This window comes from Citrus clementina, unplaced genomic scaffold, assembly GCF_000493195.1.
Source record: "Citrus clementina cultivar Clemenules unplaced genomic scaffold, Citrus_clementina_v1.0 scaffold_4, whole genome shotgun sequence".
NCBI lineage: Eukaryota > Viridiplantae > Streptophyta > Magnoliopsida > Sapindales > Rutaceae > Citrus > Citrus x clementina.
The window spans coordinates 3,304,337-3,323,171 of NW_006262274.1; the positions used below are offsets into that span (position 1 = coordinate 3,304,337).

The window sequence follows — 18,835 nt, forward strand, 5'->3', positions numbered from 1 at the left end:
GGTACGGTACCACTGTTGCTTTTAGTCATTGGATCTAACTAATACAACTGTACAACTATAGATCCAATGGCTGGTTGCAACAGTGGTACGGTACCACTGTTGCAACATAATTTTGCCCGTCAATGTGATACCAACATACAAATGTACTAACAATATTAAAAAATATTAAAATTTAAGAAAAAGCAAGACTCTCGCGTAATAGCAGCATAACTTGTACTCAAAACTCAAAAGTTGAGAGTACCTCAAGTTATAAAATTATTTTCTTCCAATGTGAGACCATTAAATGGGTCTTCTACAAAGTTTTAATATCTTATTTATCCCTGATATTAAAATATAATAGAGAAACACCTAGTTAAAAAGTATAAATGACTTTTTAAGCGGTATATGCCAAGTTTTATTGGACTGCAAGAAACTAACAATAGATGGCCGTCACTTTGTGATAGATTATGAAAAAAAACCTTGTGTCATGAACATATGACAGCTTTGTGATAGATTTTGAGTCTATCAAGATTTCACAATAGATTTATGATAGAAATTTCTTCTATCAAGAATTTATGATATACTTATGACAAATTTTGTGTGTATCAAAAATGTATGATAGAGTTTTAATGTTGACTTTATTTTAGTGGGTTCGACCTAATTTTTTTTATTTTAAAAAAACCATTTTTATTAAATGATTGGAGAAAAGCCACCGTTTCTTTTTATCTTTCGCCTTTTACTAAAGAATAACTCTTGTCCTCAACGATCACCACTTTTAATCGGCGTACGCCAAATTTTAATCTGCAAATGCTCAGACCAAAGCATAGTTGAAAGTTACTTTTATGGTTGAGAAAAAGAAAAAAAAAATCTGATTTTGAAGATTTTTATAATTTATGTTAAGATACGTTCATGTTAAAATTATTTTGTTAGCTCACCTTCCACTTATCATGCCAAATATGTTTGATGCCGTATTGAAATGCATTCTCGATCGTATACATCTTAATAATATAAAAGCACCTCACCTTTACAGTTAGCACCAACAATATAAGAGCACCATCAAATCACTCTAATAGATAGCACCAACAAATCACTTTGGACATTAGAGGAAACTAAAACTCAAGGTATGGTTTCATAGTTCAAGGCACAATAAATTTTGATTTGCTTGAGTTTGATAAACTTGAGCTTTTTGTATTTCGTCAAAAATCAACTAAATGTTATCATTGTGTTAAAACATTTATGATATTTTTTAAAATCGTGTTAAATCTTTTTTTGATTTCATAGCTGGATTAAAAATGAACCCAATTAAGTAATTCATAAGATAAATTTCAGATTTCCCATTCTTAATCTTTGGTAATTCCTCTCTTCTCATCTACTTCCACAACGACGGCACAAATGCACAGCCCCCAGCCGTAGCTATCCAGCCCCACTCACTCACTTTCACAGTCTCACTCACACACCCCCACACGCCGCCGACAACTGACGTTGTCAGTATTGTTCTGACATCGTAGCTTTTCGACATTCTTGAGTTGTTAGCTGTCATCTCTTCTGTCTCTGTTGTCGCTTCTGATTTTAATTTTTATTATTATTCATAATTATTATTATAAAAAGTTGTTTTTAAATTATCTTTGTGATTGACAATGTGTATTGTGTAGATTGTGGCTTTGGCAAATTTGATGCTGGTTGCTGGTTCAGTTGATGAATTGGATAGCTAACGTATTAAACTGCAAGTAGTCATAGTTGGCGAGCTTGTTTTCGAGACTTATGAGGGCGTGCTTGTTGACGAGCTTGTTTTCGAGACTTATGAGGGCGTGCTTGTTGACGCTTGCTCTATTTTGGTTGAGAAAATGATTGGCGAAGGGTTGTACTCCATCATTTCTTATTTTCTTGATCAGCCATTTAATTGTCACATTGTGTGCCTGCATGTTCCTGAATTTTCATGCTTTCTTCTTCTTTTGTGCTCTCGGTTGGTTTGTTTTCGTTTTGTGTTTTAATTTAAGGCTAATTTTGGTAGTGAATTCTTGATTTTTTTTTCTTGTAAGGTTATGAAACAATTCTCTCGAGGTGTTAAATTATGATGTTGGTTCAATTTAGGGTATTGTAGTATTACGAAATTCTGACTTTTTGTAATGAATGAATTAACATATTTCAATTGTAAATACCTGTACGAAGATCTCATATACTAAATCAGTCGACGGTGTCGTGAAGTAGCTTGTACCGTTTCTGGCTTGCTTTAACGTTTATGAAATCTAATTCCAAGAAACCAAAATAAAATTGCTAAAGTGGATAAGCACTTTGAAAATGCTAATCCATCACACTTTCACATATATAATCATCACTTGGCATAAAAATAAAATACTGCATTGCGTTGAAGAATTCGAGTTGTTGAAGAGTAGTACGAGAGGGAGATGGGACGAGGCGAGACTCTGAGCTTTATTATGGGTTTAAAACAGCAAGAATCAGCCAAGCCCATCTCCTTATAAAGAACGGCTGTTAGCCTGAGCCGTGCGCTGAGCGCTGAGCGCAGAGCGAACTATTCTTTCGCCTTTTACTAAAGAATACCGTGTGCTTGTCGCTTAAAGCGGCACTCGCCTATTCTTGGATGGCTGTTTCCCTGGAACCTTTCGTGGCGATTATGGTCCGTGGTGTATTTTCTTGAGGCTGTGCAGCCATTAAAGTAAAAGGTTGGGTGGGCCTAAAAACTGGGTCAAGAATTCGTTTCAAATTTGGGTCGAAAAATGTTGGGGGAAATTCCGGGAAGGCCCAAAATTTTTTAGCACATTCCCCGTGCCTCTAGGCCTTGGAATGTTATTCTCGAAAAAAAAAAACATATGACTATGATGAAACAAAATCAATACTAAAAGTACACAAAACTAGAGCCCTAGCTTACTAAAATAATTTGCTTGTTTTATAGTTATACACGAAATAATCAATTCGATGCTATAAAATGCCGAACCTTTTATGTTCCTTGCTAAATCTTGTAGGTCCTTAAAATATTAATCTTTACCCTAACCACTTACAATTTTACGTGAATAAATCATTTTTATTTCTGAGGGTACTAATTAATTTTACTACTAAACATCTTAAACAGAACATAAAGTCTCGAATTTGAAACTTGCTCCCATGTATAAAGAGAAAATTTAATACTTATTAAACAATAAAAATTAAAGACCAAAACACTCAGTTGTTAACTTTTGTTGTTATTATTTGTTAATAAAAACAAATTCTAGCAATTCTAAATTTATAAATACTAGCATGTCGAAGAGTAATTACTAATAATTATATAATTGTTAAATTATTTATCAATTAGGAAGTACATTACTATAAGAGAGAGAGAGAGAGAGAGTCAACAATGGACACAATAATTATCTACATATCGCTTTTATTCATTTTCAAGTATACACAAATAAGAAGTAAATGCCTCTTATTATAATGATACAATACATTATAAATATAATAGATAAAAATTCTTAAATTATGAAGATAATGAGAGTTATAAAAAAGTTGAATAATATTTATGGAGAAATGAAAAGGTTGCATTCATAAATATTCACATAAATTATAATTATTTCATAATAATAACTTTTTTTTAATTTATTACAATTCTACATATATATTAGAATTTAAACGCTGCTGAAATTTCATATACATTCAATTTAAAATCCAACAAATATTAATTTAAAAATCAACTCTCACAAATAATCGGAGGAGAAATATGCTCCTAGTTCTTCATTTTTTTTAAGAGCCGTGGGTCAACTGGGCCAAATGTTGTGGACTAAACTGGTTGTCTAAATGACACGGAAAGTAAGCCACTGGCTCTTTGCACATTGCACTCGCAGGAAAAATACAAAACAAAAAGCCATTTCTCATACTGAGGACAAGCCAAGCCAACCACTTCATCCTCCATTTCCACCACCCTTCCTCCCACTTTCCTCTGTTTCTTTTTTCTATTTTTCATGTCCTTTTGCCTTCATCTTATCTCCCTCTCACTCTTACACTTCTCTTGAACCTTCTCATTTCTCTTCTATCTTGAATGATATCTAAATTTTTCTCTTTCTAATCAACCATGGCCTCATCTATTGTAGAAGGTACTTTGTTTACATGCTTTTTTTTTCTTTTTATAATAGATTTAAGGGTCTTTTAGTTCTAGTCTTTGGTAGCATGAATCTAGCTAATGAATCTATATAGTATCTCGTCCCTCTGTTTCAGTCTAAATAAAAGGGAAGACTTTAGTTTAATGAAGTTTTGACCTAAAAAATTTCTTTTTTCTCATAAAACTTAAACTTGTTCTTGTGGGATCTGCGTTTATGATTCTGTAATTAATTGATCAGAAGCTTCTTGGAGCTCAACAATTTCTGGGTATTTGTTATCTTTTGTGATTGATCAGTTTGAGCTGAAGAAATTTCTGGGTACTTGTTAGATTTTTATGGCTGATTAGCTTGAGCTAAAGAATATTTTTCGTACTTGTGATTGATTTAAGATTAAGAGGTTCTTGAGTATTTTGCTTGAATGAGTTCTGATTAATTTATATGATTATTGTTTTTAGGAGCTGAGAGAGACCTTGAAAAGGGAATAATATCTCCACAATTAAGCCAAAAATCAATTGGTGAGTCATCACTAACACCGTCACCTTCCCCTTCACCGTCTTCAGCAACAGCACCGGCTTTGGTGTTGTCCAACTCAGGCAAACGCATAGACCAAGCTGGGAAAAAGAAGTATGTTAAACAAGTGACGGGTCGTCATAATGATACGGAGCTGCATTTGGCAGCTCAGCGAGGAGATTTGGGGGCAGTGAAACAGATTCTTTATGGCATAGATTCACAAATGGTGGGGAACTTAAGTGGGGCTGAATTTGATACTGAAGTTGCAGAGATAAGGTCATCGGTTGTGAATGAGGTGAATGAGTTGGGAGAGACTGCCTTATTTACAGCTGCAGATAAAGGGCATATTGAGGTTCTTAATGAGCTGTTGAAGTATTCGACCAAAGAAGGTCTTACAAGGAAGAATCGGTCCGGGTTTGATCCATTGCATATTGCTGCAGTCAAAGGGCATCATGGTACTGATTTTAAATTTATGTTTCATCTGATTTTGTTAAGTTTTCAGTGTTGGAAAATGGAAGATATGGCATGTGAACTGTGAAGCTACTTCCTTTGTTTACTTTAAAGATTGTTGTTGCCATGAACTAGAACATTTTCTTAGATATGTGTTAATGCAATTATTAAGGTGGATACTGCAAGGCTATTTCATGATAATTTCAAGATGAATTTAAATTGAGAATCTTTGATCATGGTTTCAAGGGCCTCTAAAAAGAAGGCTTCCTTTTTTTTTTCTTTCTTTTTGATGTACTTAATTAGTATGATTAGCTGCTATTTAGCATTTAACCCACCAAGTACCTTCTTAGCAATGACATAGAGTCAAAGTTCTGTGTGAAATATCATTTAAGAATGTGATGGCATGAGATGTCTTACATTTCATAGTAAAATGGTGATATTTCTAGTTTTGGTTTCGTAAACTTCGAAGAGTCTCACACTAATAATTACTCATTTGTTGCAGCCATTGTCCAAGTGTTACTTGATCATGATCCCAGCTTAAGCCAAACAACCGGCCCTTCAAATGCAACTCCTCTTGTATCTGCTGCTACTAGGGGGCATACGGCTGTTGTCAATGAACTATTATCAAAGGATGGTGGCTTGTTAGAAATTTCTAGATCCAATGGGAAAAATGCATTGCATTTTGCTGCCCGACAAGGCCATGTAGATGTTGTTAAAGCATTACTCAGCAAAGATCCGCAACTGGCTCGAAGGACTGACAAGAAAGGGCAGACTGCACTGCACATGGCTGTAAAAGGGCAGAGCTGTGAGGTGGTGAAATTGCTTCTCGAGGCAGATGCTGCTATTGTAATGCTTCCTGATAAGTTTGGTAACACAGCATTACATGTAGCCACCAGGAAAAAACGAACAGAGGTATAAATTTTCTCATTTTTTTCCTTTCCTTTAAAACTAGAAATGGTGTCATTGATTCTCAGCCTCTTTTTTTCTTTTTTGGTGCAATTATTCTGGAAGAGGTCCATCATCTGCATATCAAATTGGACTGCTGTACCTTCCAATTTGATAGTCTACAGTGTGCTATCTTCTGAATGGTTAACGATTATCATTTCTCTTTAATAGTCTACAATGTATGCTGAAGTTGCAGTTGTGTTGTTAAATAAAGTTGAATCAGTCCACCAGGCCAAAGGAGTAAAGTTTGTCTTCAGTTACCTTGATACATCTAATTGGACTAGGTGCCTTCCAATTTAATCATTTGCATCTTCTATTTTTCTCTTAAGCTTGAATTTTATCAAATTTTAACAAATCCTATATTTCCCTTAATATTATCATGATTTGATCTCTACTGTTAGATGGTTTTAGGTTTCAGTTTGTTAATACACCTAAGATGAACTATCCAATCTTATATGCCGGTACTTTGTGTCAAAGTACAATTTACTTATCAACATTGGTATGGAATACTATTTGGTTTCAGGAAGTTTTGCATGATTTTTCCCCTTTTCCTTGCAGATAGTGACTGAGTTGTTATCCCTCCCTGACACCAATGTTAATGCACTAACCAGAGACCACAAAACAGCTCTCGACATAGCTGAAGGGCTTCCCTCCTCAGAAGAAGCTTCAGAAATAAAGGACTGCCTTGCTCGCTGTGGTGCTGTCAGAGCTAATGAATTGAACCAGCCAAGGGATGAGTTGAGAAAAACCGTGACTCAAATCAAGAAAGATGTTCATACACAGCTTGAACAAACCAGAAGAACGAACAAAAATGTTCATAACATTTCTAAAGAGCTCAGGAAACTCCATCGCGAAGGCATCAACAATGCCACCAATTCAGTGACTGTGGTGGCTGTACTATTTGCCACGGTTGCTTTTGCAGCTATATTTACTGTGCCTGGCGGGGATGATGATCACGGGGTGGCTGTAGTCGTCCGTCGTGCCTCTTTCAAAATCTTCTTCATTTTTAATGCAATAGCACTCTTTACATCTTTAGCTGTTGTTGTTGTCCAAATCACTCTGGTCAGAGGTGAGACAAAAGCAGAGAAACGGGTGGTGGAGGTTATTAACAAGTTGATGTGGTTAGCTTCGGTGTGCACCTCCGTGGCATTTATTGCCTCCTCTTACATAGTGGTTGGCCGCAGACACGAGTGGGCTGCAATTTTGGTTACAGTTGTTGGGGGACTGATAATGGCTGGAGTCCTCGGCACCATGACTTATTATGTGGTGAAGTCTAAGAGGGTTCGATCAATTAGGAAGAGGGAGAAGAATGCAAGGATGAGGAGTGGATCCAACTCATGGTATCCCTCTGACTACTCCAATTCAGAAATTGATCGAATTTATGCCCTTTGATGTGAGTGTGTCTGCAACATTATTCCGATTGTAGAGACTTAGAAAATTGTATCCTGAACAAGTATGTAAAGAAGTATTCAGGCATCCCTGCCTAATACAGCTGGATACTTTTGATGCGATCACTTTCGCGGCGTGCTTTTTGTCTAATCTCTAAGCACATTATGTTAGCCGGAAAAAGGAGAATGAAGGAAATATTCGTACTTTTTTTAAGTTTGTTTCTCTTAATATATCTAACTAAGCACCAGAGAGGTATCAGTTCTGAGAATGCCATTGTGGCCCAGGCTGGTGGTCATAAAAATGGCGGTGGTCTTGCCTGAATCTCTGGTGCATTGTTGGTATCATTTTGAGCCGCATGCTAGAATCGGGCTACGAGAGATGAAGCTGCAGCTTGCTTGCAAAGAGGTGCTATTTCTCTAAGGTTCTGTAGCTAACCTTAAAATGACACCTAGCGTGTTACATTGTAATTTATCTGCTGGACTTTTCTGAGTGTAAAACAAAGAACATTGCTTGGTTGACTCAAAGACTAATTTTCTGTCCAATACATTTAACTTGGACGAGAGAAATTGAACATGCAAAAATGTTGCAATCACGTGGCAAAAGGGCTCCACCAAGGCGGCTGTTCATTAAGAATTGAAGAACAATTATTGGAGTACAGAATGTGTTTCTTTTTGTTAGAAAATTATTAATGTATAATAAATATTATCAACCCAATTGCTCTTCATCAATAACAACAGTCACCTAGTAATCCACGGCAGGCAGACCAAAAAATCATTGGGTTAGTAGTAAAGCATGATTCTGGCCAATGGTTTCGAGAATCTGGTTTGATTTTTTTTAAATAATTAATTGAGAGATTGAAAGAAGCATTCTTGGCTGTGATAATAGAACTAATAGGGCCCGCCTAACTTACGTCGAATGTAAGTTACGGTCAGCCTGTGAAATTTCATCTAGCTCCTTATGTTCTATATTATTTATATTTTATTCATGAATATTATAAACTTCTTGAAATGTAAAATTTCGTTTAACCCCTTATACTCAATTTAATTTTATTGAAACCATAGAGTATGAATTCACCCCCATAATTTTAAATTCTCAAAATAACCTCCATTTAATTAAAAAATATAATTATTGTTAAATGAATTATAATTATAATTTTATTATAATCATAAATACTTTTTTAATAGATTATTGTTATTATTAATAACGATAATAAAAAATATTATAATTAATTAATCTATTAACAATAATTAATAATATTTTTTATTATATTGTTAGTAATAATAATAATAATTAATGATAATTAACATATTTATGATTATAATGAAATGGAATAAACATTGAGTCTATATTTATGTAGGAGACTCTTTTATATTTCCATACTTTTTAATTTCAAGTACTTTTAGGATTTTTTGTTACTTTGATAAATAATGGTTTCGTAGGCATCCCATTATTAAACGGTCATTTTTAAGTGCTTTTTGCTAAGTTGTTACACCTTCGAGGATGTAAACACATTTTTCTTGCTTCTATTTTTTAAATGCAAAATTATTTTTAATGGGTCAAGCTTAAAATTTTGACAGAAATTGTCATTCATTGGTCTCTTGAAATCCGATAATGAGTATTTAAAGTCGAAGATAGCATTAGCAATACATTTACTACTAGTTAGATAATCATTAATTATTATTATTATTATTATTATTATTATTATTATTATTATTATTATTATTATTAACAATTTATAATGCTTTTTATTCTTGTTATTAATAATAACAATAATCTATTTAAAAAAATATTTATGATTATAATAAAATTATAATTATAATTATAATTTATTTAAAAATAATTATATTTTTTAATTAAATGAAAGTTATTTTGAGAATTTAAAATTATGGGGGCGAATTCATACTCTATAGTTTCAATAAAATAAAATTGAGTATAAGGGGTTAAACGAAATTTTACATTTCAAGAAGTTTATAATATTCATGAATAAAATATAAATAATATAGAGCGTAGGGGGCTAGATAAAATTTCACACCGTAACTTACATTCAACGTAAGTTAGGGGAACCCAAACTAATAATATAAAATTAAAAGATACCATATCACATCACATGTAGCAGATAATATTAATTTAGTAACATGGACAGGGATGGCAATTTCTAGGTCCGGGTTTAGGTTTGACTGTTCCGGATCCAGACCCGCATTAAACTAGGTTTTTTTAATCTGGATCCGGTCCGGGTTTCCGAATTCCGGGTTTTGAACCCGGATTGCTTTATTTTTATTTTTTTTTAGACCCGATTGCTTAATTTAACAGGAGAAGTTTTAATGTTTTAATGTATTACATGAAAAAACACATTACAGTAAAATACATTACAATATTCTTCCTAGAATTGGTTCAACAAAATTTGCTGGATAAAGAGAAAAAAAATAGAACATATAACACATCCAGAACCATACTACCAGAACCAAGTTACTTCACTTTGGTTCAACAAAACTTGCTGGACAAAGGGCAAAAAAACAGAACAAATAACACATCCAAGTTCTAAAACAAATACAACACAATATAAAATCTAAAATTCAAAGTTTTAAAGTAATAAATATCCACAAATACAAATACATAACACAATTCTACAATTTAAAACTCAAATTTCCAGCCACTAGTAATAAAGACTAAACTCTGAATCATCCACTTCATTTGACTGTTGCTCAATCATCCAACTTTCATCAATCAAATGCTCTGCAGAAACTATTGCTTCCTCTGGAATTCCATCTACAAAAAATGTGTAAATTATAAACATAATGAACAACACAACCAATTAGTGATAAATTGATAATACAGGACATTATTAATCAAGAATTCATAAGATTAAGATTTTGAAGAGACATTATTAATCAAGAAAATTACAGAACATTAACTTTGAATTCTTATCAAGAACATTATTAATCATGAATTGGAGGGTACTGGATTTTATCTGGCCCTCCGATTAATTGGAAGAAGCATGCGAGAGGCTGGCAAAGAACAAAAGAGGATTTGAATAAGGAACAAACTGTTATTGAAAATGTAGCTAAAAGCCTTTGCTGGGAAAAAATAAAAGAGAAAGGCGATATTGCTATCTGGCAAAAGCCTATTAATCATTTGAACTGTAAAACAAATCAAAAACTCTCTCAGAGTCTACCTTTCTGCCCAGTTCAAGATCCAGATAAAGATTGGTTCGTGTTACTTTTAGTTTAAACCAAATTTAACATTATGTATTTTCATTTTGTCCATGCTCTGTCAGAAAATAACCCAGCCGAAGCTCAACTCGGCAAAACAAAACAAAATATCCTCAGCCCTCGAATGTCCAAAAGATAAGATGAATAATGAATCAAAAGGGATGAGGCCAAAGCAAAAAAAGATGCAGTTTTTTTTCCTCCAGTACCAACTTTTTGTTAACACAACCCCACAATCACGAACTAAAACATAATTAATTAATCCAAATCAAGTCCAATACCACTTTTTTATTAACACAACCCCACAACCACAAACTAAAACATAATTAATTAATACAAATCAAGTAAAAGAAGTACCTAAATGCATCAGTAACAAAAAAAGTTGCAAACTTTTGATGAACTAAATAAATAACAAAGAACTAACTTTTTGCTTACCAAAAGAAATGGATCCAAGAAACCACAAACGAACCCAGCCGCGACTGAGGTGGATTTCAACCCTTTTGCTGGCCGCAACAGAGTGAGAGATGAGACGTGTGATGCTGCTGATGAGTGATGAAACGAACAAAGCCTCACCGTGAAGGAGAGTTGAAGAGAGAGTGAGAGAGATTAAGTGAGGACTGAGGACTGAGGAACGAGTCACGGCTCACGGGTGAGAGAGATTGAGAGAGGAACGGATTACGGATGAGACTTGAGAGATTGAGAGGAGAAATTACAGATTTACAGTAGAGTTCAGTACTTCAATTGAAGGAGAAATTTCGAGAGAGGAACAAGAGAGATTGAGAGATCTAGGGTTCACTTTTGCTATTTTTTTTTCTATTTATATTTACGAATTTGTGGATAAAAATTAATATTAAAATAAATAATATCCGGGTCTGAATTCCGGATTTGCGGGTTCACCTGAAATTGGATCCGGACCCGAAAATATGCGGGTTGTTAAAAACTGATCCGAATTTCGGATAAAAATTACTCCGGTACAGGTTGAACCCAGACCAAATTTTTCGGGTTCAGTCCGGGTCCGGGTTTGGTTGCCATCCCTAAACATGGTGCTTCTTTTTTTTTTTTTTCATTTTTCTTTCATTTTCGTGATTGCCTCTCAAACAATGGCAAGAAAAATAGTGCTATAATGCCGAGACATAAATTCGTTTTTTTTTTATCAACTAAATATTTGTTAGACGATACAACCACAAATAATTTTGCTTATAACTAATATTTTACAATAATGCTATATATATATATATATATATATATATATATATATATATATATATATAATTATGCATAAAACATTAAAATTTGTATTTTAATTGATTTGTCATATGACGTGATATTATCACAAACTAACATATGGTTAGTGATTACAAATGAGATCATCTCACTGCCACATGATGAATTATATGTCCGGCATGTGTACACTCTGTTAACTGAATTACAAAGTTAATAAATTTGTATTACTTCTACCTAGTAGGAAAATACGTCCAAGCCATTTATTTTATTTTTGATATAACATTTTTATTATAATATTCATTTTTTGACTGATATTAATGCACCCCACTAATCTGTAACCATGAGGGGTGGGGGCGCCGCCCCCGGTGGGTATGAACACAGAAACAGATGAGATGGTTAAAATAGCGTTCTTGACTGAGATGTTCCATTGGGCTTATGGGGAACTGAAATGCCTTATCCAAAAAGAAGTCCTAAAATGGAGTGGGCTTTTCGTATGCTGGCTCATGAAGAAAGAAACCAAAACAGTTTCTTTTCTGTTTGATTTGACACGCAGTTCCCAGTTGAACATTTTTCCAGTTGCTCTACGATAGAATTCTTGTTGCAGTCATTTTGCTGTCTGCACCTCATTTGACATTTCATTTTTGCTTAATAAACGTCACAGTACCGTTGCATCTTGAAGCCCATTAGCTTGTCAAATCACTTTCGCATGCTTCTAAGCAAGGCAAAGGCTCTTGCTAATGATTTTTCCCTTTCTTCTTAGGCATGTCAATGTTTAGCTGCACAATGCTTGTTTCTTTTTTATTCGCTTAAAAAAAGAAAAAAAATTGGGATATTTTTGCATAGAGTACAAGTCACTGGCAAAGCACATTATACTAAAATCAGGTACAACAATCATGGAAGTGAGATATTCAATTATAAGAGATAGAATAATTCTCAAACGCATACATCAACAACAGAATATCTAAAGCAAATTGTCGATGTCAATCAAATTTACATAAATACAGAAAATGACCGGTTAGAAACTTCGCCCACCATATAATGAGCAATTGAATACGTATTACATTTTAAAGTCCCTTGTAAATAATGTTAAAGTTCTGAAGTGAATTAACCAAGCAGCACTACGTGACAATGTTGGATATCATAATACGAGCAACATTGCTCACTAAATCATTACTACACACGCATCTCTTGAGTATCTCCTTCCCCCATCCGGAATTCTAAATCCGGGGCCATTTGAAAAAGCTTTTATTAACAAACTACAAAAGCTTTTAGAATTCCCCAATCTGGAATTCTAAATCCGGGGCCATTTGAAAAAACTTTTATTAACAAACTGATGTAATTGAGTATCCCAGCTGAGCTGGTACGTGAGCCTCTTTTTTTTCCCCCCCTCTTTTTCTTGGAAATCCATGAAAGTTGGGTGGGGAAAAAGGCATTCTGGTTATAAGGCTATCAGTTTCCTCTTAGTGCCGAACAACATCAATGTAGCCTTTTTAGTTTCTTTCACTGCTTTCTTTGAGTCTAATCCTGTCAAATTTCTAACAGACAGGTTTACTTAGTTTAAGGTTGATGACATCCCACTATAAAAATCTACCCACCAAGAAAAAAAAAGGGGGGGGGGGGGGGGGCGCAAAAAAGCAGCCACTTTAAAGACTGTTTGTCTGCATTTACAAGATTTCATTTCCTTAATATTTAATCCTTGATTCAACCGTCAGAGCATGTACAAGTGCCTGGTTGATTCGTTTTTTTATTGCTTAGCTAAAATTAACACTTTCTTTGGTGATCAGGTTAATTATTATTCTGAACTTAAGCAGCCGTCCTTTAGTGGCTCTAAGAGGCAGACATGTGGGTTTTTGTTATCATATTTCATGATTAATTCTGTTATCCGATGATTGGTTGCAACATAATGATGATTGTCTTTGCCTAATTCAAGTTACTTTTGTAATTATATATTTAATTCAGGGGAGCCACGTTTGCTCTTTCAATTGATAACAAGTAAAGATTCATCATAACTTCACAGGTAAGCAATGTTACAACATCGTTTATATTATGTGCTAGTAAGTACTTTTTAAAAAAATTTCGTATGTATATATTTTTCACTCTTTAACTGAAGTTCTGCTATGAGTAGTTTTAAAATCAAGAATTTCTGATTTTAATAAAGTCAGGGATTAACTAAAAGATAAAATAAATACAGACTCTAATGCAATGTATTTTGTCATGTAATGTATTAAAATCTAATTTTTTGTGTCTTTTAGTTAATACATGAGTTTATTAAAGTCAGGGATCCCTGATTAAAAAACTAATTGTTCTGCTATTATCAAAATATTATTATAAATTTTCAAGATACCATTTTTTTTTTATAGTTTCATCCATTTTGTTTCCTTGTCATTGAAGTTTTTTGTTAATTTGTGGCCTAAGATTGCATGTTTATACAATCTTTAATTTTATTGTTATCGTTTGGAAACAAGCTTGTGGGTTTACGTGAACAATGCCGTGACTTGTTCCGAATAACTATGTGAAATCATGGATACTTGGCTTGGAAATTCTTTTTATACAATTCATAATCATTCATTTCATTATTGTTATGGAATCTGCCAATAGCCTCTCTACTGAGTAGTCTGCAAAACATCATGTACCCTTTTGTTTGACAAATCAAAATCTGGCCCACAGCCAAGAGTCATCAGTAGTTTTCAGGGGAAACTTGTCAAAATGTTTCTATTATTGTACCATATCTTGTACTGTAAAGCTGAAAATTACAATGAAGGCAATATATTACTGAAACAGTTTCCTTTATTTGCAGTGAAAGATAGGAATATAAAGTAAATCACACCTTGATTAATTAGTTTCAGGATTTTCTGCTTGTCAAAGTTTAGCGTCCTTGAAAGGTTGAAGTTAAAAACCTATGGAGTGATGAGACATGTATTATAGCTGAATGGATGAGTAGGAAGAGAATTCCAATTGACTTGAGGAACAATGCGTCACAATCTCCTTTCTTAGAAAATGACTACCAATTATTATTATTATGTGGTTTGTGTAAGATAAAAAGACTTGTCAACTTAGATTGTTGATTGTTAGATTTCTGATTTGAAGGTTGCAAGTGACTTTTGAGAAGTACTTAATCCATAAGCACTTACTGTGTTAAAGAGAAAGAACTTTATTGGGTATTTTCAGCAGAAACATTTACAGAATATGATCATGTCTAAACAATTCAGGACAATCATGGATTAATTCATGCTATGGATCTGAACACTGAAAAAGGAACACATGAGAAACCAATCAAAATTTATGAACCGTGTACTTGTTTTCACTCTTTGTTAATTTCTCTTTATCCCCAGTAAAGGTCTGCTCTTTCTTGATCTTCAAAAGCTGACAGTGAGTGAAAACCAACATCACCAAGAGTCTTTCTTGAATGGACCAGCTGCTGAGCCTGAGACTGCTTGCAATGAGCAATTGCTCCCTGAATAGAACTCTCAGTCTCTGAATAAACACTGCTACTGCATCTCTTGAGAAGTTGCAGCTCATTAAAAGCATTGGAGTCATTTGAGCTTGAAGAAGAGGACGAGCCAGAAGATGATGAAGATGATGAAGACTTGTTTGTCGAATGCCGTTTGATGACCATTGAGAATGATCTCCTATGGCAGCTGCTACTACTCTCAGTGATCCTTTCTTTGTCAAAGCTCCTCGTTAGAGAAGCTGAACTTTGGCTGTTGCCCTTATGAATTTGTCCAAACGGATTCTTCTTTGCCATATTTGCGTAGTTATTAACATTAAGAGTCTCCTTAACTTTTGAAGCTGTACCCTCGTCAGCAACTTTTGTGGCAGCTGTGCAGGACTCATCAGAGCAACCGGATTTACCAAACAAAGACTTGAGGTAAGCCCTGGAAGCCTTCAGCTTTGAACCAAGTGAGGACTGCTTGATCAGCTTCAGCTTTTTGGTCCAGGACTTCTTCGGATTGTCACCAATGAATCCACTCACTTCAGATGAATACTCAAACAAGTACTCATTCGGATTCAGCTCTTGACTAACCTGACAGGATTCGGCAGGTGAGATATTGCAGGATTCAAATGGAGTACTAGTTGTAGTTGGTGTTGTGGCCGCATTTGTCATCAAAGGAGTGCTATAGAAATCTTCGAACATATCTTTACTATTATCATAAGCACAAGTTGAGTTCTCCAGGAGCTTTTCGACCATTTGCAGACGCGGAGGGAGGTGAAGAGGAAGGAGCTTTCCTTTGTAGAAGAGCTCATCAGCCGGAGAAGTTGTCGGTTCTTTCTCTAGGCAACTTGAATTCATTTGGAACTCAAACTCTCCAGAATGAGGAGGAGAGCTTTTGGAATGGCTAAAGAAGTTAGAATATGAGCTAACTTCTATGTCGATATAGTCATCATCAGCAGGATCACATGATAGCAAATTCACAGCCATTGCTGGTAGCTTGAAACTCACTATATTGTTATGATAAGATCTCTCTTTTCTCTTATGGTAGAGCTTGAGCTTTCAGCTTTGTGATAAAGGAATCAAGGGAATTGCACTCTTTTAAAAGAAAGAGTGGATGTTGGTTAATAGACAGAATGTTGAATGCTTCCAAATATAAAATACAGATCATTATGGGAATTTTTCTAATGGCCCAGCACTGACCCATTTCTGCAGTATTTTTCTTTTTCTTTTTTCTTGGAACTTAAATTAATTTTTGTGGTTCATTTCTCTTTGCTTTTCACATTTACAAATACTGAAACAGGCCCCATAGAATGATAAAAGTATTTTGAAAGTGAAATTATGCACTTAAAACATGTTGATCTTTCTCTAATGGGGACTCAGGTTTCTTCTAAAGCAATGTGGCTGACATCATTAAGACTTGATTAATTGTTTAGACCAGTACTACTACTAATCCATTGATTCTAATCAAAAGTACCGAATTTAATTTTTTGGGGGTAAAACTTTAATCAAAATGAATTCATATGGTATGACTATCATCTCGTAAATGATTAAAGGGTTTATGATCTACGTATTCACCTATGCAGCTACGAAGGATGAGTGAGGCCTTGTTCAGCTGAGCTGTGTAAATACTGTTACCAGAAACTCGTGCACATTTTAATGTTTAAGGTAGCACCATAATGTTGCAAGAGATTACTTTAAACCCTAGCAAATGCTATGAACTGTGTTAGAAAGAAGTGCCTATTATATTTGAAATAGGTCATAGGAGCCTATCTCACCAAGAGTCTAGAGGGATACAAGCCCCCACATTCTGATAACATTTTCTATTTCAATAGTTCAATTGCTTGAAAACAAGAGCGTGCACATGAAAACTAATAGATAATTCTCGTATCGTCTGCGGAATAAACCAAAAAAGACATAAAATTGAATGCAACCCAGATCTCAAAACCCGGTTTTCTGCATTCTCAATGCATTAATAATACTCACTATGTTCCATTTCTGTGCGCCATGACTAACCAAAACAAAAAAAAATCCAAAAAGGGTGCCTTTCTGCTAAGTAAAATAATAATAGCCAAGGAATCACTTTAGACTTCACTTAGGTGAAACTGCTTTTTACTGGATTCCTGGGTCTGTTTTTCTTAGTTTCTCTTCCAGATATTTTATAGAAAGTTTCCAAATGACTGTCTCATATAAGCCGATATATACCGATCATTCGTGTGCATGCATCTTTTTTTGGTCAATTGCTGTCATAGTTTTCACCTTACATGTCTTGTGCACTAAAGTGACATAATTGGAAAGATAAGAGAGGTGAAATGAACTGTTGACTGCATAACTTACAAGAAAACAACACATGAACCGACAAATCTTGGTGGGATAAGGGAATTGGGGATGGAATGTCTGCATTCTGCAAAGCTCAAGACTTATTTTTTTGTCTTCTCTTTTAACACACTCTCCATCTTTTAGTTTCTTTCCTCTTATCTCATTTTTTACCACTAATTGTAAAGCCAAAAAGTGGTTCCCTCCTTTTTCAAAATCCAAACCGGTCCTTGTATCAGTTTTCATAAGAAAACATGCATAAGAAAACACAAATGGAACTGATAATTTCAAGTCTTTTTAGCCATATTCAAGGTACCCTTGTTCGATGAGACGTTACATAGTTGTTTAATCATCTATAACATGTTAGATTTTCAACTTTGGTTTCTTTGTGCACTTTGCATACATGTGTACTGTTGGAAATGTAGTTTTATGGATGCCACATGCCATTGATGTTTAGCTTTGAATTTTTCTGAAGAAATGAATTCCATGAATCCTTGGACTGTGTTACGGACGGCCAAAAAATCAAAAGCTGAAAGTATAAACACCCATTCTACTTTTTATGTTCTTCTTAAGAAAAGTGTGTTAATGTGTGGTACAATAACAATATGCACAAGAATTTTCTCATTCTCCACATCTAAACCATTTCAATAATACAAAACAAAAATTCATTAGCCACCTTCTATTTTAAAAGTTCTACTTGTAACTATCACATTACAATATCCGGTTTCTGCACTGAGATATTGGATGAAGATCTTGCTGGGGCATAAATTTCTTTCAGGAAACAGAAAAAAGTACGGGCAAAAGATAGCCATAAATGTATCAATCAAAATGACCCACTACCCCAGAAAATCAGGGTGCAAGAATTCTTTGCTTGGTTGAAGGATCAACAAGTAGAACCTCTGTGGGCGAAATTTTTTGCTGGGTAACCCACCAGCATTAACAAAAGCAGAAAAAGCAACAGCTCATAAACAATTCCAAGCAAAATATTTTGTTGAGTCATCTTAGAAACTTGACTTTTGAAGAAATTTTGGATGAAGGGGTTCCCAGCCCACTAGCTTCTGTACCCTTGAGTTGAAGGCATAGAAGGTAGTGAATAATCATTGTGTTTCTCTAAAGATGAAAATTTTCAACTTCCATATCAGGAAAACACTTCAATAAGTCCCAAAATGTTTTCTTTTGGGTTCACAATCACCAAGCATTTCAATTGAAAGATATAAAATTCTGAACCACACAATTTCTTCTTGGTTCCATCATTCCTCGACAAGAAAGCATGAGGGGTCATCTTCATCTTCAAAGCA

At 34.4% G+C, this 18,835-nt stretch overlaps 2 protein-coding genes and 1 non-coding gene across 3 annotated transcripts; 2 read left to right on the forward strand and 1 right to left on the reverse strand.

Annotated features, from left to right (window-relative positions):
* The first annotated feature begins 2,483 nt into the window (after positions 1–2,483).
* Positions 2,484–2,599, forward strand: LOC112099397. Its single transcript, XR_002906201.1, has one exon. It is a non-coding gene; the product is annotated as a U5 spliceosomal RNA (small nuclear RNA).
* Positions 2,600–3,811: 1,212 nt separating this feature from the next.
* LOC18043490 (ankyrin repeat-containing protein ITN1) lies at positions 3,812–7,891 on the forward strand. Its single transcript, XM_006436074.2, has 4 exons — positions 3,812–4,064; positions 4,523–5,032; positions 5,530–5,939; positions 6,531–7,891. The coding sequence occupies exons 1-4, from the start codon at positions 4,043–4,045 to the stop codon at positions 7,362–7,364; spliced, it is 1,776 nt and encodes a 591-aa protein (XP_006436137.1). The 5' UTR covers positions 3,812–4,042; the 3' UTR covers positions 7,365–7,891.
* A 7,137-nt stretch (positions 7,892–15,028) lies between these two features.
* Positions 15,029–16,274, reverse strand: LOC18043491 (probable membrane-associated kinase regulator 4). Its single transcript, XM_006436075.2, has one exon. The coding sequence runs from the start codon at positions 16,209–16,211 to the stop codon at positions 15,114–15,116; it is 1,098 nt and encodes a 365-aa protein (XP_006436138.1). The 5' UTR covers positions 16,212–16,274; the 3' UTR covers positions 15,029–15,113.
* Positions 16,275–18,835: the final 2,561 nt, after the last annotated feature.

Excerpts from the sequence above, each read along its gene's own strand:
- LOC18043491 (XM_006436075.2), bottom strand. The coding sequence starts at position 16,211 with ATGGCTGTGAATTTGCTATCATGTGATCCTGCTGATGATGACTATATC.
- LOC18043490 (XM_006436074.2), top strand. The coding sequence starts at position 4,043 with ATGGCCTCATCTATTGTAGAAG. Across the intron at positions 4,065-4,522 it reads GGCCTCATCTATTGTAGAAG|GAGCTGAGAGAGACCTTGAA; the intron begins GTACTTTGTTTA and ends TATTGTTTTTAG. Across the intron at positions 5,940-6,530 it reads CCAGGAAAAAACGAACAGAG|ATAGTGACTGAGTTGTTATC; the intron begins GTATAAATTTTC and ends TTTTCCTTGCAG.